This window comes from Eremothecium cymbalariae, chromosome 8 (genome assembly GCF_000235365.1).
Source record: "Eremothecium cymbalariae DBVPG#7215 chromosome 8, complete sequence".
Lineage (NCBI taxonomy): Eukaryota > Fungi > Ascomycota > Saccharomycetes > Saccharomycetales > Saccharomycetaceae > Eremothecium > Eremothecium cymbalariae.
Genome location: NC_016456.1, coordinates 711,780 through 736,586, shown reverse-complemented (window position 1 = coordinate 736,586; position 24,807 = coordinate 711,780). Strand labels below are relative to the sequence as shown.

General features: G+C 40.0%; 10 protein-coding genes and 2 non-coding genes across 12 annotated transcripts, besides 3 other annotated features; 8 read left to right on the top strand and 4 right to left on the bottom strand.

Annotated features, from left to right (window-relative positions):
- Positions 1-265: 265 nt before the first annotated feature.
- Positions 266-339, bottom strand: Ecym_8367. The gene has a single exon. It is a non-coding gene; the product is annotated as a tRNA-Ile (tRNA).
- A 200-nt stretch (positions 340-539) lies between these two features.
- Positions 540-823: a sequence feature (soloLTR -fragment).
- A 173-nt stretch (positions 824-996) lies between these two features.
- Positions 997-1,191: a sequence feature (soloLTR -fragment).
- A 950-nt stretch (positions 1,192-2,141) lies between these two features.
- Positions 2,142-2,221, top strand: Ecym_8366. Its single transcript is given in 2 exon segments — positions 2,142-2,161; positions 2,178-2,221. It is a non-coding gene; the product is annotated as a tRNA-Leu (tRNA).
- A 613-nt stretch (positions 2,222-2,834) lies between these two features.
- MET17 (bifunctional cysteine synthase/O-acetylhomoserine aminocarboxypropyltransferase MET17) lies at positions 2,835-4,169 on the top strand (the record flags this gene model as incomplete). Its single annotated transcript, XM_003648407.1, has 1 exon — positions 2,835-4,169. The coding sequence occupies one exon, from the start codon at positions 2,835-2,837 to the stop codon at positions 4,167-4,169; it is 1,335 nt and encodes a 444-aa protein (XP_003648455.1).
- A 325-nt stretch (positions 4,170-4,494) lies between these two features.
- Positions 4,495-5,232, bottom strand: TIF6 (translation initiation factor 6; the record flags this gene model as incomplete). The annotated part of the gene is made up of 1 exon (XM_003648406.1): positions 4,495-5,232. One exon carries the CDS (start codon positions 5,230-5,232, stop codon positions 4,495-4,497), a length of 738 nt encoding a protein of 245 aa, XP_003648454.1.
- Positions 5,233-5,928: 696 nt separating this feature from the next.
- Positions 5,929-7,242, top strand: Ecym_8363 (uncharacterized protein; the record flags this gene model as incomplete). Its single annotated transcript, XM_003648405.1, has 1 exon — positions 5,929-7,242. The coding sequence occupies one exon, from the start codon at positions 5,929-5,931 to the stop codon at positions 7,240-7,242; it is 1,314 nt and encodes a 437-aa protein (XP_003648453.1).
- Positions 7,243-7,529: 287 nt separating this feature from the next.
- Positions 7,530-9,296, top strand: RLF2 (Rlf2p; the record flags this gene model as incomplete). The annotated part of the gene is made up of 1 exon (XM_003648404.1): positions 7,530-9,296. One exon carries the CDS (start codon positions 7,530-7,532, stop codon positions 9,294-9,296), a length of 1,767 nt encoding a protein of 588 aa, XP_003648452.1.
- A 242-nt stretch (positions 9,297-9,538) lies between these two features.
- Positions 9,539-10,495, top strand: Ecym_8361 (uncharacterized protein; the record flags this gene model as incomplete). The annotated part of the gene is made up of 1 exon (XM_003648403.1): positions 9,539-10,495. One exon carries the CDS (start codon positions 9,539-9,541, stop codon positions 10,493-10,495), a length of 957 nt encoding a protein of 318 aa, XP_003648451.1.
- Positions 10,496-11,017: 522 nt separating this feature from the next.
- MCM4 (MCM DNA helicase complex subunit MCM4) lies at positions 11,018-13,666 on the top strand (the record flags this gene model as incomplete). The annotated part of the gene is made up of 1 exon (XM_003648402.1): positions 11,018-13,666. The coding sequence occupies one exon, from the start codon at positions 11,018-11,020 to the stop codon at positions 13,664-13,666; it is 2,649 nt and encodes an 882-aa protein (XP_003648450.1).
- A 529-nt stretch (positions 13,667-14,195) lies between these two features.
- Positions 14,196-14,549, top strand: ATP20 (F1F0 ATP synthase subunit g; the record flags this gene model as incomplete). Its single annotated transcript, XM_003648401.1, has 1 exon — positions 14,196-14,549. The coding sequence occupies one exon, from the start codon at positions 14,196-14,198 to the stop codon at positions 14,547-14,549; it is 354 nt and encodes a 117-aa protein (XP_003648449.1).
- Positions 14,550-14,899: 350 nt separating this feature from the next.
- On the bottom strand, positions 14,900-16,609 carry ROK1 (RNA-dependent ATPase ROK1; the record flags this gene model as incomplete). The annotated part of the gene is made up of 1 exon (XM_003648400.1): positions 14,900-16,609. The coding sequence occupies one exon, from the start codon at positions 16,607-16,609 to the stop codon at positions 14,900-14,902; it is 1,710 nt and encodes a 569-aa protein (XP_003648448.1).
- A 335-nt stretch (positions 16,610-16,944) lies between these two features.
- Positions 16,945-17,643, top strand: MRPL15 (mitochondrial 54S ribosomal protein mL57; the record flags this gene model as incomplete). Its single annotated transcript, XM_003648399.1, has 1 exon — positions 16,945-17,643. One exon carries the CDS (start codon positions 16,945-16,947, stop codon positions 17,641-17,643), a length of 699 nt encoding a protein of 232 aa, XP_003648447.1.
- Positions 17,644-18,065: 422 nt separating this feature from the next.
- On the bottom strand, positions 18,066-23,501 carry SPH1 (Sph1p; the record flags this gene model as incomplete). The annotated part of the gene is made up of 1 exon (XM_003648398.1): positions 18,066-23,501. One exon carries the CDS (start codon positions 23,499-23,501, stop codon positions 18,066-18,068), a length of 5,436 nt encoding a protein of 1,811 aa, XP_003648446.1.
- An 835-nt stretch (positions 23,502-24,336) lies between these two features.
- Positions 24,337-24,513: a sequence feature (soloLTR -fragment).
- Positions 24,514-24,807: the final 294 nt, after the last annotated feature.

Here is a 24,807-nt window from a genome sequence, read left to right as displayed (position 1 = left end):
TATTTTTACTCTACTTCAAAATTGATGCGTATCTTAAAGTAAGTCAGGGTATATTTTGTATCTGGGACTTGCATTTGCGATCCACTTAGAAAGGCAAACACAGCCTTTTTGCACGGTTATCGCATTACTTATTTATTCCCCCCCAAGTTATTTATTCTATGTATAATGTAACCCATTATTTATCGATATTATTCACTCTTGCTGGTCTGCCAGCACCACTATCTCAAAGAGGGCGTGGAACGTTATCAAGGTAAAAAAGCAAAAATGGTTCCTAGCGGGATCGAACCGCTGATCCCCGCGTTATTAGCACGGTGCCTTAACCAACTGGGCCAAGGAACCACCACTTGACAAGGTGATCCATCGTTCTTTATTTAAACAACATTCAGTGATCACAGTCGTAAAATTGTCGTAAAATCAAAAGAGCATCCCGATAGTTATGATAGTCAGGCTAAGGAGCATGTTGATAGTCACGATAACAAGACAAAGAAGCAGCGAATCAGAGTCGTTAGGAGACTATGAAGATGATAACCATTGTATAACAGCGAATCAGAGTTGTTAGAAGTGTCAAGATAACCGCTGAGCTGTTATCGGCTAGGAATCTGCATAGCAAGTAAGCAAGAGAGCTTAAGTAGGACAACAGAAACTATATAAGAAGACCCAAACTAGCTAGATTAGATTAGATATAGGTCCAGCTAGATCCCCAGAGGGTAGTTGAGCCAGATTAGAGACTATATAAACAGTAACTGATCATCAACCTAAGTATTAGTTGGCACGTGACGAGAAGTTCAAGCTAGCACGTGACCCCAACTAGTGGCCCTCGACAAAAATTGTCGTAAAATCAAGAGAAGCTAGAAAACATGGATAACCAAGCTAAGAAGCAGCGTATCAGAGCTGTCAGGCGGATATGAGGCTGATAGTCACTGTGAGGATGCCAGTGTGAAACCCACAATGATGTATCAGTATGAAACCACCGATGATTACTTTAAGTAAGCCCAGGTAGGACAGCAGGAAAGTATATAAGGAGACCCAAACTAGCTACATTAGATTGGATACTAGGTCCAGCTAGATCCCTAGAGGGTAATTGAGCCAGATTAGAAACTATATAAACAGTAACTGATCATCAACCTAAGTATTAGCGGCACGTGACGAGATACTCCAGCCAGCACGTGACCTCAACTAGTGGTCTCGACACAGTAAGGATTATGTCATCAAACCGAAGAACAATAAGAAGGTAAGGATAGCCAGGCTAAGATGCAGCGAAGCAGAGCTATTAGGAGAATGTGAGGATGGTAACCATTGCGAGGTTACTATCCTGAAGTTGCATGTGATAGCCGTACATGAGCTCAGGTAGGAGAGCAGAAACTATATAGACCAAACTAGTTAGATTAGAATACTAGTCTCCTTTAGGACACTAGAGGGTAATTGATCCGGTTAGAGACTATATAACAGCAACTGTTCATCAATTAAAGCGTTAGCTCGCACATGACTGAAGCTAATCAATTTCCCTAGACACATTATCATTGGAGATTGGACATTACATAGTCGATCAAATCAGAGAGAGCCGATATCTTGAGAATGTTCTACATTTAACCCTAAATAAAATAGCCTTCATGTGATACTGTCAATTGCTAAACAAGCAATTGTATCATTATCCTCTAGGGCATCAGGCAATCATCTCCTACTCCCAGTGGAGACAGAGGAGACAGAGGAGACAGAGGAGACAGAGGAGACACGTCTTCATGAGCACACCTCAGATGCCGCCACATACAGCGTACCCCAGTCTTTAGTAGACAACTATAGACTACATATTCAACCAATTAAATTTCTGTTAGTAGTCATCAGTATCACCCCGCCCGATGTGGGACAATTTCCCCTGCGTCATTGCTCCATCACGTGATCGTTAAATGTCGTGCCGGCGACTACATGCGCCAAAGTCCAACTTGTCAGCAAACTAACTTAAAACACAGACTTCGTCAGGCTAATCACAATATCTAGCTTATAACAACATTGGTATCACAAGTGAAAGCAACATTGGCATGACCAACAGAAATTTATTTTTAATCTGGACATTACGTTGATACGTTAAATGTTGAGTAAACGGGAAAATATCCATCAAATAATATGAGAGTTTGGCCGAGTGGTTTAAGGCGTCAGATTTAGGCCTAATAGTTTAAAATCTCTGATATCTACGGATTCGCGGGTTCGAATCCCGTAGCTCTCATTTGTTTTTATAGTACACAGTTTTAGTGCCGATTTTCTGCTTAGTAATATCACGTGACCGTACCGCTCTTGTGGTTACGAAGCCCAGTTCTATAGTTTGGAGGATGACCACGAACATACCTTCTATAAGACTTGTCTTTAGAAATCACCACATGACCTGTGTCAAGTAAGCACTTTACTGAAGAATCCTATGGGTAACAGATGTGGCTTCTTCAAAAACACTTCGTAGTATACCTCTTATTAAATTGGTGTGGCTTTTTGGCGTAGTGAACACTCTTAATTATTGTAAATCATTATGATTTTCATGTGTATCTATTCTAGCACTCTTGCGAAATTAGCCGTGACATTAGTGGTGACAGCATGATGGAGGAAATGTGAGGCTCGTTAAGGTTTTCAGGTTCTATTAGAAGCATATAAATATCCAGTGATTGATTTTCGGAAATATGGTTTGGTTTAGGTTATTGTTGGATTGTCGTTTCCCTTCGGGTGTAGCATAGAAAGTGGTATACACTAGGACTATTTTAGTGCACGACCCTAGAATTGTCTCACCAAGAATAATACTTGGTTCCAGTTAGTTTAGGTTTTTCTTTCTTCAGCCTTTCTTAATAATAAAAATGCCATCACATTACGATACTTTGCAGTTGCATGCAGGTCAAGATGCTTCAGCTAATTCAGGGAATCCTAGGGCAGTGCCGATATATGCGACGTCATCATACGTTTTTAAAAATTCTCAACATGGTGCAGATCTATTTGGGTTGAATACTCCAGGGTATCTCTACTCGCGTATGGGGAATCCTACTGTGGATGTTTTAGAAAAGAGGCTAGCGGCTTTGGAAGGTGGACGTGGTTGTGTAGCGGTAGCCTCTGGCCAAGCGGCACAGGCGATGGCGCTTGGGGCATTGGCTCAAGTTGGAGATAATATTGTAACTTCTTCGCATTTGTACGGAGGTACGTATAATCAATTGAAGGTTGCATTTAAGAGGTTGGGAGTTGAGGTTAGATTCTCCGAGGGGGGCGAGGCTGAGGATTATGAGCAGCTTTTTGATGATAAGACCAAAGCGTTGTATGTTGAAAGTATCGGTAACCCGAAGTATACTGTTCCTGACTTTGAGAAGATTACCGAAGTAGCACATAAGCACGGTATACCTGTCGTGGTTGACAATACTTTTGGTGCAGCTGGGTTCTTTTGCAAGCCAATTGAGTTTGGAGCAGACATTATTACACATTCTGCGACAAAATGGATTAATGGACACGGGACAGCCATTGCAGGTGCTATAGTTGATTCTGGTAATTTCCCTTGGACTCAGTACCCTGATAAATTCCCTCAATTTTCGCAGCCTGCTGAAAGCTACCATGGAATGGTGTACAATGATAACTTTGGACCACTGGCGTTTATTGCGTATGTAAGACTTGAACTTTTGAGAGATCTCGGGTCTACGATGAGTCCTTTCACTGCATTTTTATCATTGCAAGGCTTGGAAACTCTCTCCTTAAGATGTGAAAGACATGCACGTAATTCCATCGATCTTGCGAGACATTTGGAGGATTCTCCATACGTTGCATGGGTCTCTTATCCAGGCTTGGACTCCCATCCTTCCCGTAATAATGCCAAGAAATACCTAACTAATGGTGCAGGTGGTATGCTTTCTTTTGGCATTAAACCGTTTGATAAAACAAATGGCGAAGAAGAAGCTTCCGAAGTGGACACAAGTGTAATCGCTGCAAAATTTGTGGATTCATTAAAATTAGCATCTAATCTTGCTAACGTTGGGGATTCGAAGACATTGGTCATTGCTCCATACTTCACTACCCATCAGCAGTTGACTGACGAAGAAAAATTAAAGGCTGGTGCTGACAAGGATGTCATCCGTGTGTCAGTTGGTACAGAATATATAGACGACATTATTGCAGACTTTGAACAAGCCTTTAAGACTGTATATCAAAGCTGAACAAATAATTGAAAAATGAGCTAGTACTAGTTTGATTCAGTTTTTGAACGCCTTTTATTATTTTTAAAACTTAAAAAGAGAGACCGATATAATATATATATGTATATTAGGATTTTAATAAAATTACAATATTTAAATCTCAACGATCTGCATTTCATACACACAAATATACACATATGTATGTATGCATCTCATTAGGGATTATAGGTCACTGAAACCCCTTTCCAGTGCAAAGCTTAAAAGAGAGATAAATAGATGTGCTAATTAGCTGCTGCTATTCCATTAAAAGTATCTGTTAAAACCCATGGCTATATATGTGATTATTTTAGGAATACGTCTCAATCAAGGTATCACGCAAGTCCCCAGAAATAGCATCCGGCCGAGCATCTTGCAAACGAAAGATAGACTCCACAACACTCAACTCGGGAGCAGTAGTATCCAACCCAGTCACAGCCAAATAGTCGTTCACAACCATACCAGCACCCACAACGCTCGAACCACGGTTTATAGTACCTGCAACTAACGGCACCTGCAACAAAGAAGACAATTCTTCTTGGTCTTGTATAGTAGTTTGCGGGTGAACTAAACCACCCTGGTTGCTCAACGCGCAGTACGATCCCACTAACACATTACCAGATATGGTTTGACGAAACACCTCAACGCCAAGAACATCCGCAATCAACTCCTCTGTCTCATTATCAATATCTGGGTGCACCAACGCAACATAATCGTTACAACATATAACATTACCCAACGCTGAAAGTCTCTCTTCAACCCTTTGAATCTTCACAGAATCGGGTAGACTATTTCTCAAATGCTGCAACTCCTGATCAGTCGTCTGCGTAGGAACCAACAAACCTCTACGGTTTCCGGCCGTCATTCTCCCAACAATACGTATTCCAGCAATTGTCGTGTGTACAATAGGGATAGCATCACCTAGTTCTGCTTCAAACGCAGAGTAAAAATTCTCCGACCCACCTACCGTAACCAAACAATACGAGTTCGTTAATTTAGAGAACACACCGACATCGTTAGAGTTTTCAAACTGAGTCCTAGTAGCCATAACCTGTTTATAGATTTATATTACCTTAGATACTCTATTCTGATAAATCAAATTGTTCAAGAAGAGGACCAAAACGGTCAAAACCCAATTTTTCATTAAAAAAAATTTTTGGGAGGTCTTTGAAAAAAGAAACGACCGCAAAAATTTAAAATCCATAGCGAGTCACGTGACACAATTCCCGCCCTTCGGCCGTGTTATGTGGCTATAACGGACAGTCCCCCCATATTATAATAATAAGTGGCTATATGCAATTATGGCGTAAAAATGACCAGCCCGGCTTCGATAATAGGCATATATTCCCCATCAGCTCTTCCAATTAGATCCAAACATTATATTAACTGTATTCGGAAGGTTGCTGCTGGACTTGCTTGATGTTTCTTTTTCTGACCAGAGCTGCGTCAGTGACGCAGACAGGAATTTGAATAATAATACTAATTAGCATAAAATAAAAATCAGCGGGATTTCGTTTTTGTGTCTTGTAAGTGGAATTGATGAAATATGTTCTTATGGAGGAGAGGGGAGGATGTGTGGGGTATGAATATGTAATCTAAGGGGAGGGGGCCTGTGGGACTATTGTAGATTTGTAATATAGATACTCTTATGCAATCTTGAGGATGTACTAAAAGACTAAGAGTTGGAGCTTTTACATGGTCTTCTGGCTAGGAAGGCAGTGGGACACAACAGTAACAAAAAATCATGTCAAACAATACTACTCCTAAGAAAACGACAAAGATACCAGACTCTATATTATCGTTGAAGAATGAGAACTGCCATTTGCAGCTTATGCTATCAGAAAAGGGCAGTGAGGTGGTGTTTCTCAAAAACAAAGTAAATCAGTTAAAGGCAAGATTAGATGAGATCTTGGTTCCGCAGAATGTGTCAAAGGCACCACAGAACATTCCAATTTCTGATATGTTAGATAAAATGGGTGATGGTGATGATGATATTGCGACGCATTTCTCGGGATCTCCGTTTAGGGGATCCAGACCATTGAGCCACTCCACGAAGTTGTCATCGTCGGCAAGTGTGAGTTCAAGTACAAAGCAATTAAGTTATTTATTCTTCACGAGACAGATCGTCCCGTTTGCGCAGGAGTCGATAAATATTTTTGAGCGTAGTGATTTGTTTAGTGGCCAGGCCCTGAGAATTAAGCATGCATTTACCAGGGTAGTGGAAGGGCGTGGGACGACCAGCCAGAACTTTGATGATATGATTGATATTCTTGATGAGTTGTTGATTTTGCAGCGAAATGCCATTGTGTGTTTGAATAGAGAGCTTGAATACAAAAAGTTGACGCAGCAGTTGGAATACTTGGCTACGATATTCCTTGATCCAGAGGAGTACGGGTTGAAATCCAAGGATTACCTGGAACATCTAAAGAAACAACTATTGGACGTTATCGCCAATGTTTATAGTCAGGTACCAATCATGGATCAAATCCCACAGCCGTGTACGGGAAACTTTTCAGGAGGTGATGTTGAGGGCGACAGAACTGGTAACGGTAACCCGCCCGGGTTAATAAACGGAACATCTGGCGCAGCCACAACAGCTTCAACTACAAACGCACTGCCCATGTCGGTAGCCATTGCTCCCTCGAGTAACCCCCATGATAAGAACCAATTTAAGAAACCAGCGTCATCGAAGAAATCGGGCCCCTCCGGAAGACTACCAAATCTAGACACATATGTCCAACACCTAGAAAGCTGTACTGACTCATTCAGCAATTTTAAACTAACCACCACAGCAGCCTCCCCTCAAAAAGAACAGCTAGAATTCATCCCAATCGGCTTTGAAGATCGTTTTTCACACAACACAACTCCTGTACGTAAACCTCAAAGATCCAACGGATTAAAAAAGATTACATTAACACCGCTAAACTGCTGGGACAAATATGAAGACGACGATGGGGAGGAAAATAAAGATCCTTTGCAACAATTTTATGAAGAACGAATAACTGGGACAGACTTGGAAGATACCAGAACAACTGCAACCGGGTTTAACAGCATCTGAAACTTATAATTCAGTTCTCTTTCTAACAAGTTAGACAAAGCTCCAAAACTTGAATCGAATTCTCAATTCGCTAACTATAATCTCTCTTAAAACACAGTGCTAACGGTGTGGGTGTATATGTGTGTGTGCAGTTCGAGGATTAAAAGATCAAACTTAGGTAGTTAATTAAGCTTGACGCGTCCTCTTAATGGAAAAAAAATCCATTAAACTTGATGGCGTAAGTATGTCTTACATACGAATTGAAAGAACTAGTTAGTCTTAAATATTCTATCAAAGTTGTGAGTGTGATGACTAGCATGCCCTCTAAAGCAGGAGCTCCTGCAAAACGAGGTATCTTGACCTTTTTCCAGAATGAGATGAATGTTAAGGAGTCCTCTAAAACAGTGGATAGAGATCAAGAAGGTGAAGCAATCGATAGAGCATCCAGTTCAGCTACTATCGGGAGGGCTACAGAGGTTATAGATGACAGTTTGGTTGAGGATGTGAATTTCAGAAACGGGCCGGTTGAGAAGTCGGATATTGGTGTTAGTAATGGCGGTGGTGATGGCGATAGAATGCTAGTGGATGACAAGGAGAACCATGAAGAGCAATATATGCAACAGGGCGATGGTTTGGACGGTCTGACGGCTTGTGAATCGAATTCGAGGCTGGAGAAGGTGTTGAAGAAGCAAAGGGAAAAGGATGAACGTGAATTGAGGAGACGGAAACAGAGGGAAGAACGAGAGCTTCAGAAGTTGAAAGAGAAGCAGGAGAGGGAACTTAAAAAACAGCAGGAGAAGAAGGAACGAGAACTTGTGAAGCAGAGGGAGAGGGAAGAACGTGAGTTAAAGAAGCAGAAGGAGAGGGAGGAACGAGAACTGAAAAAGGAGGAGGAAAGAAAGCGTAAAGAGGAGGAGAAACGGAAAGTTGAAGACAAAAGACGTAAGCGAGAAGAAGCCAAAGAGCGTTCGCAGTCGAGGATCGGTAGTTTCTTTAAAAGGACACCTGTTACAAAATCACAAGTCGATACTAAGGATGATTATGAAAAGACCTTTTTACCATTTTATATTAAACGAGATGTTAAAATGGCTGATCAGTTTCAGCTAAACAGACACCAGCTGATAGAAAGGGAAAAATGCATCGATGATTTGATCACTAATGCTCCAAGCATTGAAAATACTAAATCTTGGTTCGTGTTACGAAAACGGCGTATTGGTGATGAAGCTGAAACTCCTCTGAAAGCAGTGGAGGTGCTGCAACAGATGACTTCGAAAAATAAGACAGATCAGGAATTGCAGGCCCTGTTAAGCCGCGTCCCTCACAGATTTATCAAATTCTATGAAAATGTTAGACCACCATATGTCGGTACCTATTCTAAAACAGTGATACTCCCTCGAGATAACCCATTTTCTACCGACGGAACTGGTTTCAACTACGATTATGACTCAGATCTCGATTGGATTAATGAAGATGATGAAGGAGGGGATATTGATGACTTGGAAAATGACGAAGATGATGAAGACGAAGACGATGAAGGTGATGAAGGTGATGAACATGAATTTGATGGATTTTTAGATAGCGATGAAGACCCTAGTATATCGTCGAAAAAGAAATCTCTTGGTCCGCTGGTATCTACAGTACTACTTGCGAGAGATTTTGCAAGGATGGAGACTGAAGATCAAGAATATTTTAATCTCGTATCTGTAGAATACTTAGTCGAGGAACAACCGTTCCCTGTAGATCCCAACTATTCCCCTCGCAAGCGACCCCAAACCCAAGATGAAACCGATCCAACTTCTCACATAGACCACAAACCTTCAACGCCCAAGAAGACCAAAACCCTGATAGTCCATACCAAAGATTTATTGAAAGTCTTCGACGAAGTGCATGAATCTACATTTTCTCTGGGAACTATAAGTGAAATTATACAGAAACACATACCACAATACAGCAAAGAAACTATAAAGAATACCGTAAAGCAGTATGCTGCTCGATCCACAGGTAAAGGTAATACCACCCGTAAATGGGAAGTGAGGGATCTGGAACTTTGGGAACAGCTAAAGTCGGAGTTATAAAATAATTTAATTGTATAGAATATCTAGAGGTTATCCTTTTTGTCCTTGGAAAAGACATTGTTAATAGCGTTTAACGTCTTTCTGCATCGTTTCACTAATATTCTCTAAACATAATAGAACCGTTTTGTGTAACGGGAAAAAGGGGAGCGCGAAGAGCTATAACTTCATTCTTCCTAGACATAATACAGATCAAGAGAACGGAACAGGGCGAACCCATTGGATAAATCAGCCAGTGATCCGAGATGTCATTGTGGAACCAAAGATCTTTCAATTCTCAGAAAACATCTATCAGTCAAAATCATGGGATTTCAAATGAGTTATACAATGCGACTATCGGATCTCTATTCGAATTGAGCGTAATAATAGGGTATCGAGTGGAAGCCGTGCGAAAGAACTTCCGCAAAGATATCTGTAATGTGAGGAGCTACGTATACCCAATCTTAGGCTTTGGTGAGTTCCTTAAATCATATCGTTATTGGGGGTTCGCGGGGATTATTGGGGTTTGTTATATGTTGCTATTCCTGATGCTTACAACGTTTTATGCGACATTTTTATTACCGATTCTTTCTGCTTGGCAAGTTGTATTGCTTGGGCCCATTGGCATGGTAATCAGCATTATACAGATGGTATTGCAGTGCAACCTATGGTCAGTCAGAGGCGTGAAGTGGTTTGTATTACCCGTAGTCAGAGAAGATATATTTGATACATACCTACGGAAAAAAGGGTATGGACGAGTCTTGGATGTTTTGAAGTTACGCTCAGTTCCAGTGCCACCTACATACCACAAAAACCATTTGGAATTTTGGATCTATCAAATACCAATTCAAATATTCCTTGTGACATGCTCAATATCCAATTCGATCTTCATCGTAGCATTTTCGCTTATTCCCATTATTGGTCCAACAACAGCAGTCATCCTTTTAAGCCCTAAGAGATCTTATAATTATTATAATACCTGGATGAAGCAATTAAGAATGACCCGAAAAATGAAGATTGATAGTTATTACGAAAAATTAGGACATCATATGGCATTCGGTTTATCCTGTGGTTTATTTGAACTTTTCCCATTACTTTCTGTTATTGGAATATGTAGTAACGTGATATCTACAGCGTTGTATGTTGAGAATGAGATCCAAACCACCTTGGTTAATATAGATATGTCAGAGCTCGAAAACCTTCAAATCACTTTAAAATCTTAAAAAAGGCCTATACCTAGATTCACATATTTGTCCTACTTAAGGAGTCGCAGATGTGCTAAAAAGTCACTATTTTCACCTGCAACTGCCAATGGCTAGCTTGGTGCTTGAATATTTATCCTCTGACTTCCTTAACTACTCTCTTTGTTCAGTGGTTTAATACGATGTCAAAGTATGAAAGCACGGCAACTGCAGCGAAAATATCGCAAAGAAAAAGGCATAAATAGAGCCTCAAATATACTAGGTAAGCATACAGCATAATTAACCATTTATATATCCATATATTACGCATAGTTACTGTCATAAATTAATCAATATTTTATCATTGCACTACTGACACAATCGTGATACATGATTTCCTTTTATAGTAAACTAACTTGATTCAAATATTCACCATTTCTTTGCATCTTCAACATGGTTCAATTCTTTAAAATACCAACTACAAAGTTCAAAATATTACTAATTACCATCATCAATAAACCCAACGAAGAATATATATATAGGATTTGGTAGTCAGCGGTTAAAATGACTTCACCTCAGCAGCCGAGTTCTCCTGCATTATTTTATAACCCTTCGTCTTCTTCACAACCAGAGACATATGAGCGTGATAGTGCAAACAGAGGTCAGATAATGGGTTCATCCCCATTCAATCATCCCTCATCTCCTCAATCCTATCGTAATGCCTATAATTCGGAAGCTGCCTCATCTCAAAGAAGGACTCCAAGATCTGATTTTTCTTTTCCTGCGTCATCTTTGTCTGCGTCGCAATCGGGTCGGTTACAACATCATAGGAGGGGTGATATCCATGCTTCAGATCTGTCTTCACCACGACGTATGGTTAATTTTGATTCACCTTCTCATCTATCTTCATCCGAGCCGTCTTCTGAAATGGATGAACCCTTAAGAATTATCTGGGGTACGAATGTTTCTATCCAGGAGGTTACAAACAGTTTCAAGAACTTTTTAATGACTTTTAAATACAAGTATAGAAAGGAAAAGGACGAACAGGAACTGTTCATAAATGATACAGATCAAGAATTATACTATGTTAATCAATTGCACCAAATGAGACAGCTAGGTACATGCAATCTAAACTTGGATGTTCGTAACCTATTATCGTTCCCCGGATCCGAAAAGCTTTATCATCAATTGTTAAGCTATCCGCAGGAGGTGATATCTATTATGGATCAAGCTGTTAAAGACTGTATGGTTCAATTAGTTGTTGATGTAGCTGGAATTGAGGGTAATGAGCATCTGGCTGATGTTGAGGCTAAAATTTATAAAATTAGACCGTACAATTTGGACTCAAGGAAGGGTATGCGTGAGTTGAATCCTAATGACATTGACAAACTAATTAGCATCAAAGGGCTGGTTTTGAGGTCTACCCCTATTATTCCAGATATGAAAATGGCTTTTTTCAAATGTAACGTGTGTAATCACACTACTGCAGTTGAAATTGATCGTGGAATTATTCAAGAGCCATTAAGATGTCCTCGTGTTGCATGTAACCAGAGAAATTCCATGTCATTAATTCACAATAGATGTTCTTTTGCCGATAAACAGGTAGTAAAGCTTCAGGAAACGCCTGATTTAGTTCCAGATGGACAAACACCCCATTCAATCTCTTTGTGCGTGTATGACGAACTGGTTGACAGTTGTCGCGCCGGAGATCGAATCGAAGTAACAGGTATTTTTAGGTCCATACCAATTAGGGCAAATCAAAGACAAAGGGCTTTAAAATCCTTGTACAAGACATATTTGGATGTTGTTCACGTCAAAAAAGTTAGTGACAAGCGAATTGGTCCAGACACATCTACCGTTGAACAACAGTTACTACAAAATCAAATGGACAATGTAGAGGAAATGCGGAAAATATCCGACGAAGACATTGCAAAGATAAGGAGCGTTGCAGCTCGTCCAGATTTGTATGAAGTTTTATCCAGATCTATTGCCCCCAGTATTTACGAATTAAACGATATTAAGAAAGGTATTTTATTGCAATTATTTGGTGGTACCAATAAAACATTTACCAAGGGAGGTAGATATAGAGGTGATATAAATATTTTATTATGTGGTGATCCGTCTACCTCGAAGTCTCAAATTCTTCAGTACGTTCACAAGATTGCTCCCCGTGGTGTCTACACTTCAGGTAAGGGGTCTTCTGCAGTCGGTTTAACTGCATATATTACCAGAGATGTTGATACGAAGCAACTAGTTTTAGAGAGTGGGGCGTTGGTGCTATCAGATGGCGGTGTGTGCTGTATTGATGAATTTGATAAAATGAGCGATTCAACCAGGTCCGTATTGCATGAGGTAATGGAACAGCAAACTATTTCAATTGCAAAAGCTGGTATAATTACAACTTTGAATGCCAGAACCTCAATATTGGCAAGTGCAAATCCCATTGGCTCGCGTTATAATCCAAATCTTCCTGTTACTGAAAATATCGATTTGCCACCACCATTATTATCCAGATTTGACTTAGTTTATTTGGTTCTGGATAAGGTTTCAGAATCCACTGATAGAGAATTGGCTAGACATCTGACCAGCTTATACCTGACAGACCGGCCGACCCATGTTTCCACATCTGATATACTCCCTGTGGAATTTTTGACAATGTATATCAATTATGCCAAAAAGAATATCCAGCCTGTGATCACACCGACTGCCAAGAATGAACTTGTGAAGGCTTATGTAAATATGAGAAAGATCGGAGATGATTCTAGGTCTGATGAAAAAAGAATTACTGCAACCACAAGGCAACTAGAAAGTATGATCCGATTATGCGAAGCTCATGCTAAAATGAGACTTTCAGAAACTGTAGAATTGGAAGATGTCCAAGAGGCAGTCAGATTAATAAGGTCCGCAATCAAAGATTATGCGACTGATCCTAAAACTGGAAAAATCGACATGAATTTAGTTCAAACCGGTAAGTCCGTGGTACAGAGGAAACTACAAGAAGACCTGTCTCGCGAAATATTGAATATTTTAACCGACCGTTCTTCTGATGTCATCACTTTTAATGAACTAGTAAGAATTGTTAACGAACAATCACAAGATAAGGTGGATAATATAGATATATCCGATGCAGTAGCACGTCTGCAACAGGAAGACAAAGTCGTAGTCCTCGGAGAAGGTGTTAGAAGATCCATTCGTTTAAATGGTCGGGTATAGGCCAACATATGTCTGAAGAACTTTTTAAATAACCGCTGCCATATTTATTAATTTATAGATGACCGAAAATCCTCTTACATAAAGCCTAAAGCAAACAAACTAGCTACAGTGGCTATTTAAGTTGCTAAAGAATCTATAAATTGTTTGAAATCTGCATTTTGTTTTCCATTTTCTGGCAGTGTCAGCAGAGTAGTCCTACGTTTAAAACATGCCTGTACAACATAGTTTATTACACAAGAAATGAAAGTCTTCATAATAGCAAGTTTGATCTCTTACGACTGCTCATTGAATCCACTATAATGCCAAAGTATACTAGATAGCTTAAATGTAATATATGAAATACATAGTTTCACTCTGCTTGGCTTTCGGTAAATACTTAGCTCTTATTGGTCGATACACTTCTGTTACCCGGACTTGTTGATTTAAGAGTCGAACTAGAAAAATTTTGATCATACGAACAATCATATAGATTCATATCTTATAAAGTGAAAAGACTGAAAAGACTGCTAAGCATCGTTCCTTTTTCAATATGTCTTCTAAGGTCCAACTCTTCATCAATTCAGCCACTCAGAGGGCGTCTTTGTTTTATTCGAAAACGTTGTATTTTGGTAAGGTTGCTTCGGAGTTGACGAAGACTGTCTATTTCAAAGAGGGCCTGCAACCACCAAACCTATCTGATTTTGAACTAGTTTACTGGCGTTTATACAAACAGTTTTTACATGCGAGTGCCAGACCTAAGGAATCGCTTGCCTTGGTTAGGGGGGTTACTAAGAATGACTGGATTAGATATGGTTCGTATGGTGTTCAATTTCTAGGTCTATATTCATTAGGTGAAGTTATTGGTAGAAGAAACGTGATTGGTTATAAGAACTACTCAGCTTAGTTTGGAATTTAATACCGCCAACTTAGGGGACCTCCTTATCTTGTAATTGTCGATACTGTGATTCGCAAAAGAGATATAATGAATCCAATTTCTCTAATATAGATTTATTCCTTGGCTACGTATTAAAAATAAAAAAATGGAAAGCTACGAAATGAATTAGATAGACAAAGCAGGCCGTTTTGAGTTCAGGTTTTGTAGGATCTGTCCCTATATCTAGTATATATATTCATCTCATTACATATCCTAAAATTTGTTTAAATACACTGCATATATATATGTCCAAAAAAAAGATGTTACATTACAAAGAAAAGCTAATAATGTAAATACAGAACTAAATTCTGATAACAAGTTCAAGAGCTTTGGGCACTTGTTGTTTCATTGCTGTTTTCTGAATCTTTTAGACTGGTCGATTGGGCTTTTCTCCTTTTAGAGGCATTAACCATTTCTACTTTTTGTCTTTTCTTCTGCTTTATAATTTTTGGAACAGTACTAATTTGCTTTCTGTTACTAAAAGCACTACCCTTCTTAATCATATTCTTTTCCTTCTTGCTCATTCTGGAAGCTTTATCCAACCATTCAACGACATCACACCCACTTTGCTTCATCACATTCACTATCGGCTTGATTGCGATCGCATCTTGTTTAGTATAGAGGGTGACGGCTTTACCCTTCATTCCACCTCTACCAGTTCTACCGATCCTGTGGACATATGCTTGTGCGGATCTTGGGATGTCGTAGTTTATAACAAGGTTAACACCTTTAAAGTCAACACCACGGGCCAAAACATCTGTACAAATTAAGCACCACAAATCACCAGATTTGAATCTTTCAATTATCTTATCTCTTTGCATCTGTGTCCTTTCAGCGTGAATGACATCAACATTCAACTTATCGTATACGAGCTCATGGAATAATGCTTTAGCTCTTGTGATGGATTCTAGGAAAATAATAACTGGAGGGCGAAACTCTCCCTCCATTATTAGCTGTCTGATTGCAATTAGTTTCCCCTCCTCATTGCCACAGAAGACCAACTTTTGTTCTATATTAGTGTTTGCAGCTTCTTTGTGACCAATAATGATTCTAATTGGATCCATCATGATCGACTGTGCTATTTCTTCGACATGGGAGGGAATAGTAGCAGAGAACATCGATTTTTGTAGTTTGTTGTTGCTACACGAACTCAAGATGTCATCAGTCTGCTCCAAAAAGGTCTTGTCAAATAACTTGTCTGCCTCATCAAAAATTAGATGCTTGACACAGCTCAAGTCAAGAGCTCTCTCTTTCACAAGATCAATAAGTCTTAAGGGCGTGGACACAATGATGTCGTACTTCTTATCGCTGACAACCTTGTTCTTCAACTTCCCACTCAAAGACTTTGAAAGCAATGCAACATTAAGTGGACGACGCTTCTCTAGAAATATTCTATGAGATAATTTGGAACATTCAGTAAAAATCTGACTAGCTAATTCCTTGGTCGGTGAAATAATTAGACCTTTGACCCCAGAATCCACTTCCCCTGCGCTAATAACCTGCTGTATCAATGGTATCAAAAATGCCAACGTTTTCCCTGAACCAGTTGGAGCGCAAGCTATAATATCTCTCTCATTCAGACACATAGAAATAGCCTCACATTGAATTGGAGTCGGATTGGTAAAGTAATTCTGAATCATATTGTTCAACAAACGCTTATCAAGCTCAAATCTAGTAATTAAATCTTCGAACGATCCAATAGGCAGCGGAATATCTGGTCCTGATACATTCCCTTTATAGCATTTTCTCAACTTAGCTGCATCCTCTGCGCTACTGATTTTTTGAGGAGGTGAACTGGATTCTAAATTAACTTCCACCTCATCAAGATGAAAACTCACATCTCTCTTCTTGGACTCCACAGCATTCAAGATCCTCTTATTCCGGAAGAAGTCTAGTTCTTTCGTCAATTGGGTCTCATCGTCCGCCTTCTTCAGCTGACCAACTTGCTTGTCATGGAAATGTGAATGATCAACTTCCTTGCCTTGTTTTTTCACAGAAGCACCTCGAGTTAAAACCCTAAAAATATCCATGTTCACTCAAAATAATACCAACCAGCTTCAACCAAAGCAGCTATTCAACTTAAATCACTAGGTTCTTAAATCTTACTATCCATATGTATAAGACCTCATCGCAGAAAGAAAGAAAAAAGAAATTCACAAATTTCTTTCAAATTCTTCAAGTCATCATGAACGAATCATTTAATGTTACCCGGCCACAAATTGTAAAACGTCTCAAAAAATTTTCAGAATCTTCATCTTTCTATAACTTTAGCTCATCATCATATATATGTGATTTATGGAATAAGTTTATAAAGACAAGTGGTTCAGGTGTCGTATATTCTGTTTTATTGTCTCCATAAGCACTAATGTTTCATGTGAAAATCCCTGCTGTGTCGAGACAATCAATTCGTTGTGTTACGTACCTTCATAAAGGCAGCAGAGTTCGTGGATTAAAAAGAGATCCTGAAGAATCGTTGAAAAATCCAAGTGGTCTACACTACGAAGAAGTTGATCCCTCGAAGCATCAAGCGTTAGTTAGAAAAGTGTTCAAGTTAGAAGAGCATGGTCTTGAGTTGCCTGATGATGTGATTTTACAGTGCTTGACACATAAATCGTTTGCTCAAGGTTCTAAGCCATACAATGAGAAGCTGGCTTTGTTGGGTGCGCATTTTTTGAAACTACAAGCTTCTGTTCATTACCTGAGGGAGCCCCAGTTATTGAGTAGAGTCAATCCCAAAAATATTCAAGAGAATATAAACGGTTTAAATTTTACGAATCTGGGAACGCAAGCGGGCAAGCTGGTGATCTCTAAATTTGTAACATCAGAGTTTGTGAGATTAAAGCAGATTGATAATCTTATCTTTTGGAACAAGAGGGATTCTTTACAATCAGAGAAGTTTAATGGTGAACATACCGTACGCACCACAGTGTTGAACGCTTTAATCGGTGGTACTCTAATGTTCAATGGTGATGAGAAGGCCGCAAGGTTTTTGGAAGTGGAGCTATTCGATCCTACAAAAGAATCAAGTTTGGTTTCGATTTCCAAGCCCATGCTACCAGAGTGATATGTGTAATTGCCAACTTTTGAGAGATATTGTAATATGAATATATCGATAACCTATTCACAATGTAATAAGGTACCCTCATATCCTGGAAATAGAAATCGTGCATAACAGATGTTGAGACCGGCATTAAAACCTTATAACTAAACCTACCTGTATATATTTAATCCACACTGCACTGACATATTTATATATATGAATGTATGTATGTATGTATGCATAAGCAGAACTGTGCATTACAGACTTTAATATAAGTTTACACGAAAAATAACTTAGTAGATTATGAGTTGTATGGCAATAGCAGATAATATATAGTAAAGTAATATCGTAATAATACATTTCCAACGTTATATAAAAACAGCTGGGTATTCCAATTTGCAAGAATTGGTAGAAAAAGGTTCTGGTATCTATAGTTAGGATAACACTTATTTCGTTAACTTGGAGTTCAGATATTCAATCTCCTCTTTCAAACTAGCTTCCTCGACCGATTTAACAAGCTCTTTCGTGCATTTAGCAACATCAAATGCAACCCCGGCTAACCTTTGCTTAAAGTGTTTGTCCGCAAACTGATCATCTTGTTCATCCGATAGTAATACACCATCAGACTTCAGGTTACATAGAACTGCCATTCTACGACGGCAATCAACTAGATTCTGGACGACCCAGTTTCCGTGTTCCTTTAGAGCTGCATTACGACTTTGATTCATAGATACACTAGTTGCACCAACCATCTGACCAATGACTTGGCAAATAGCGCTAGATTTCTGTCTCAATTCACCAGTGGTAGCTTTTGGTTGTTTGATGCTGGTCAATAACGACTGAATGGTACAAATAACATCCATAGTTTGATGTTCCAAGTATAACAATAATTCGGCTAGTGTATTATCTGGGTTTTCAATATCAAACTCTTCAACATTAAAATCCAATTCCTCTTCTTCATAACTTTGGGTGTCATCATTGCGATCACCCCCTTCCGAGGGTGTTTGAGGCAGTTCACTTGGGTAAGCTGGGTTCGATTCAAATGTCTTTGAGGGAGACTGCTTGACTGTCGACGGTTCGTTCACCAACCGAGGTGTTTTTGAAGGAGACTGCTTGACTGTCGATGGTTCGTTCACCAACCGAGGTGTTTTTGAGGGAGACTGCTTGACTGTCGACGGTTCGTTCACCAACCGAGGTGTTTTTGAGGGAGACTCCTTGACTGTCGATGGTTCATTCACCAACCGAGGTGTTTTTGAAGGAGACTGCTTGACTGTCGATGGTTCATTCACCAACCGAGGTGTTTTTGAAGGAGACTGCTTGACTGTCGACGGTTCGTTCACCAACCGAGGTGTTTTTGAGGGAGACTGCTTGACTGTCGATGGTTCGTTCACCAACCGAGGTGTTTTTGAGGGAGACTCCCTGACTGTCGATGGTTCGTTCACCAACTGCCTGCTCTCAGTTGTCATTTTCAGAGAGACTGCTGGCATTTCGCGATTATCAGCGATCTCAGTTAGTTTAGTTGAGGCGTCTTTCGCACCAGGAGAATGAATGTTAGTGGTTGCCGGTGATTTTGTATGATTAGGAGTGCCTTCATTAAATGGCTCTTCCGAAATACCGGTATGTTTCGTATCCTTATCTTCAGCATTAGCCACTGGTTCCTCCTTGCGTTTATCAGCTGAGCCAACTATTGAGCGAGAGTTAAGAATTGGTTTCTCTGGTGTAGCTATCACGGGCGACAAATCAATATTATCAATGTTCCTAGGAATCAAGTTTTCGCTAACATGAAGTGGTTCCTCGAAATTGATTACCGCAACGGATTTCACTGAGTTTACTTCCTTAGAAGACTTCTTGGCAATATCACTCGCAGTAGCATTTAAATCTTCATCTGATAATGTTCTTGCTAAGCCTTCAATACTTTTTTTTGAGTCGGATGAGTGTTGGAAAATGCTGTTGCGTTTTGTTGATACTAGGACCCTTTTAACGGGATTCTGCACCCCTCCAGTTGAAGCATTAGCAATTTTTTGAATATCGATATTGTTTCTCAAGTCTATAGATGGAAGCTCTTCACAATTAGTTGTAATGGAATTTTCAAGTTCCTCCGATGGAGTTTCAAAACCAAGAGCCTTATTTCCACGAGACTCAACTGAGGGAGAGCCTGAACCACTAAATTCAATATTGTTTATTGGCATATTAAGTTGACTGGCAACATCATTAGGAAACATTGACTTTAGAGTACCGGAACCACTTAATGGGGAGGAATTCAAGTTTTCGCGAACATCAGTAACAGCAGATGCCAATCTGACATTCTCCACAATAGTTCCAGAGTACTCTAAGACAGAACTCGAATCAGAGCTGACCACCCTTTCCGGTGATCCATTATTGTCCGTTTCGTAGCTTGAAGTTGGGGATTTAGAGTCTTCAGTACCAATAAGTGGTTTGTTCCCATCAGTTACTGATGCAGGACGAAAAGCAGCCCTATTTTCACTGAACAATTCGTGCCTTGAAGATGCCGATTGAAGTTCAAGAACAGAAGTAGGAGTTCGATTGGCTACTTGCGTAGCTTCCAAATTAAAATTCCGGCCACTTGATTCTTTTGTAACCGGAATTTGGGGCCTCAATGGACCTGGTGAGGCAATAACACCAGTCTTGAATGTTGAAGATCTCAAAGACGATTCTGGAGACGCAGAAGAGCTTTCACGATTTCCCTTCATACTTTGCTTCAAAGCCTGATATGTTAAATCATCTGCACTTGGAGAAGCAGGCGAGCTGTTTTCAGCCGATCCAGAAGTTTCAATATCAGAATCATCACTATATCCAGAGAAAATCTTGCGAACTAGCGTAGTCCTTGTAAAATGAACAGTTGTGTGATTTTGAGTGTCTGAATGGGTTAAGGTGTTGCTTTTAATAAATGACATACTAAGTGGGGAATCAGAAGTTGATCGAGCCTTTTCTGAAGATGCCACTGAAAAGCCCTCTCTATCTGGATGCTTGTTTTTGAGTGTAAAATCCATTTCTTTCAAAACTGGTTTCTGTTCATTATCTCTTCGTCCATGAATATCTTTAATATATTCTTTTGAGGATTTATCGTTATAATTTAAAGAAGGCCTCGGTTCAGCAAGATCCAAAGAAACTGAGTTGCTCATTTCCGTACCAGCTTTTTTAACATTGTCTTTCTGGTACTCTGCGTCCTTCTGTTCTTCTGAGGCCTTCCCTCCTAAAAGGATACCTGCTGTTTGTGTCAAGTCATTAACTGTATCGCTAATATTTGCAGCGCTTGAAACTGCATTTGGTGTTTCAGCTGTCACTTTGATATCTGTTGAGCGATTACTAAGCGAACTTTTGCCGGAGTCATTGAGTTTATCCAATACTTTGTTCATCGAAGGGGGGGTACCATTAGTTTCCTCCGGTGTAGATACGTTGATTTCAGGATTAACAAACGGGACAGAATTCTTATCCACAGAAGACACACTTTCAGAACTACGTCTGCTGGCAGAAGAGCTTCCACTAGTAGGAATAAACAAATTTAGCTTATTCCTATTTTTAGGCGTATCTTTTTTACTAGTACCTGACATCATGGAACTAATTAAAGAAGTACCCGAAGGTCTCCTTGGGACAGAAGGCTTATCCCTGGGAGGTGTTAATGAAGAAACTTTCTGAGTAATCCTCAAAGGTTTAACTGTGGAAACTTCTTCTTCTCCAAAACTGCTATGCGATAAAGAGGAAATAGAATTATCATTGCTCCCACCCTGAGGCAGGTTTGGTTGCGAAGATGTCTCATTGGACATCTTCGTCAAAGGCGTTATCGGTAGGTCCTCACCACTACCTCGTTTTAGACCTGCCACGCTAACCAATTTGCAAACAGCAAAAGAAATACTAGTCAATGCACTTTCTGCTGTAAAAACAGGTAATATAGTGGGATAAGTAGCATAATAGCGAATAGTAGTGATTGCATGGGAATTAGCAGCTTTTACTAATAAGGTTGCTTGCTCATGGTCTGGTTGAGAAGTCGAATTGATGATCTTATCTACCACGTCAGATATACGAGCAATGTCTTCAAACAATACATCTCCTGTCTGTTCCCCCTGACTCAAATGCTTGAAAATGGTTTCTAAGTTTGTGTTAAACGATTTAATTAACGGAAGAGAAATTGATCCTTGAGGTGATATAAACTTTGAAATACTATCGAGCGTTACGTTTGAGCCCTTCGATGATAGTGGAGATACATTTATAGGGGCCGATGTTATACTTGAAATCCTTTTTAGCTTCAACGTCAATTCTGTATTTGTTTGTTTTAATGTTTCATTTTCGATAGACAGATCGTTCAGTTGGTTGGACATTGCAGATAACCGTTTTTGAAAGCTTTCATCAACAGGTCTGTTTGTATTGAGTTCCTGCTGCTTGGCTAGTTGGTTCTTCAATTCTACATTAGATAGTTTCAGTGTTTGATTTTCAGTAACCAGTTCCTCTAGTTGTCCGTTCAATGCTGATAGCTTTGATTTGAATGTATCGTTGAACGATTTACCAACAACGGCATCTTGGTCCGCTAATTGGATAGTCAAAGTAATATTTTTCTGCTTAAACGCCTCATTTTCAAACTTCAATTCGTTCAACTGTTTGTTTAGTAAAGTGAGTTCCTGCTGAATTTCATCCCTCTTTTCTGCGTCATCTATCTTGGACGACAACTCACCTTTTAGAGTGTTTATCTCCGCTTTAGACGATTGTAGCTGCGAACTCAGCTCCTCTACTTTTTCATTCAAAGATCGTTTTTCAGAAGAGAGTATTGATACCTGGCCATCCAACTGTCCAGATTTGAATTCCAAAGTTTTGTAATCTTCAGACATTTGCCTAATTTTCGCCTCTAATTTATTTCCCTCCTCCAAAAGCAGTACGATATCCCTGTCTTTATCACGATCGGATAAACTCGATAAAGCCTTGCGCGATGAAGAATCGGTGTTGGTGTACAGCGGTGAAGTAGCAGAGATGGCGCTTTCATCCAATCCTAGAGATTTCGCACTTGGAGTCGATGAAACGTGGTTCCTACCAGGAGACTGGGCGCTTATGTTCAAATCCAAGTCAATATCCGCAGACAGATCTGAGCTAAATGGCTGTGAAGATTTAGGGTGGCCGTCATCGATGTCTCTAGCCTCTCTAAAATTATCTTCTTCCTCTTCCGTAGACCAATCAATAGAAGCCTTCTTTGGTATAACTTGCGACGTTTGAATGGACGTGTTCGGTGTAACCATCAAAGGTACTTTCGACTCAGCTGCCTCTTGATTGTTTTCCAAATTTAGATTGTGCGATTGTACGTTCTTCCCCAACTGTTTCCTCACAGAAGAGGCTGATTTCCGTACGGGCTGGTTGGACCCTTGCCCTGCTTGCCCCATATTACTCCCCCCCCTAGAAGCACTTTCTGGAGACGATTGGTTACTACGCCTCAAACCACTGTTCCTTAATTCATCTTTTGAACCCTGTCCTTCATCGCCCCGGGACTCAGGAACAACTGGCTGGTTATGATACCCGCGTCTTGTAATTTCAAACAAAATATCATCAACTAAATCATTAAACCTCGTCTGCGACAGATTAGCCAATTTCTGTCTCGCTTGGTTCCTCTTCACATGGAAATGCTCCTTGGGCAGTAAATGGTCTGGCTGATCCTGTGCTTCGTCAATTCTCCTCTGTAATTCATCATAAACATCCGTACTCAACTCAAAAAACTGCGCTGGAGAAAGCCTCAGTAACTTGGCCCTCGCCTTCTGAGCCCTCGAAGAGCTTGACCTATCTTGTGAACTACCAGTAACATCACAAAACTGTCTGAGAGCAACGTAATAACCATAGACTTGGTTTAGTTGCCCAGGAAAAAGATCCTGAATATCGTCTACCATCCAAAATCCACTCTAACACCTTCAATACAACTTCTATAATTATAAAATAGACCAAATTTGATCTTCTTAACCCTATAAGCAAATTATTATATCCCTCTCACCTATAAAAACCGGCTACTTGAAAGTTTTGTCTTGTTTTGAGTAATTATATCTACCTGTTTGCGAGTTATCAAGATGTGTTTGCGAGTTTCAGAATTCGGTAAGAAGCAAATGCGGCCATGCAGAAGGAAGATCGCTCTCAGGAAGCCATTCTCCATCTCTCACATTTGAAAAATTTCTGAATGGTATACATATACATATATACATATATATGTATATATGTATACCACGCGTTCCTTCAGGTGCTGTGTCATATGCATAACCTACAATATATATCTTTTTAACAAGTATGATAAACCCATGGTTTATAGGTGCACATCTGCTGTACTACGAGAAGGCTGCGTTTCATGTCTTATTCCTGCAGCCCAAGCAGATTCTTTGAGGTTATATCACGCGGTCTTATAGATGACGATTTGTATATAAGAAGAGCTGGCATAAAGCAGGCCAGCAATCCAACACATATCTCAACTGGATCTTCATGCACGGGCTTTACGTGGTGGTGTGAGTTGCAACAAAATAAGCCTCTGGCTGAACATACTATGTACAGGTTTGAGCACTACTGGGGGAGGGTTTTTGTGTCACCGCGATATATTTGGTAGCATACAAGTAAAGAGTTGGTTTGAGTTGTGGGATGCTGCTGCACACGGACTGTTGAGGCCTTGCTAGGTTGCTTCTTGCCGTGTACAACTGGGGAGGTGTATAAAGTTAGCTATTTTGAGGCTATCATGAACCACCTTGTAGAGGGCCACTAGATGAGGTCACGTGCTAGCTTGAACTTCTCGTCACGTGGCGGCTATACTTAGGTTGATGATCTGTTACTGCTTGTGTAGTCTCTGATCTGGCTCAACTACCCTCTGGGGATCCAGCTGGACCTAGTATCTAATCTAATCTAGTCTATTCTGGGTCTCCTTATCATCTTCATAGTCTCCTAACGACTCTGATTCGCTGTTTCTTTGTCTTGTTATCGTGACTATCAAGATGCTTCTTAGTCTGATCATCATAACTGCCGAGATGCTCTTGATTTTACGACACACCTCACGTGATAACGATTCTATATTTAGCCTCAGATAATCCGCTGCTGCTGTCTTGCTGCTTTTGTGGCCGAGTTGACAGCGGTCCGTTGACTGTACTTTAGAACGCGTGTTCGAAACAGGGGTACGCACTTCTTGCTCGAGAACCGTTTTTTTGTTTCTTCATGAAACGCTGC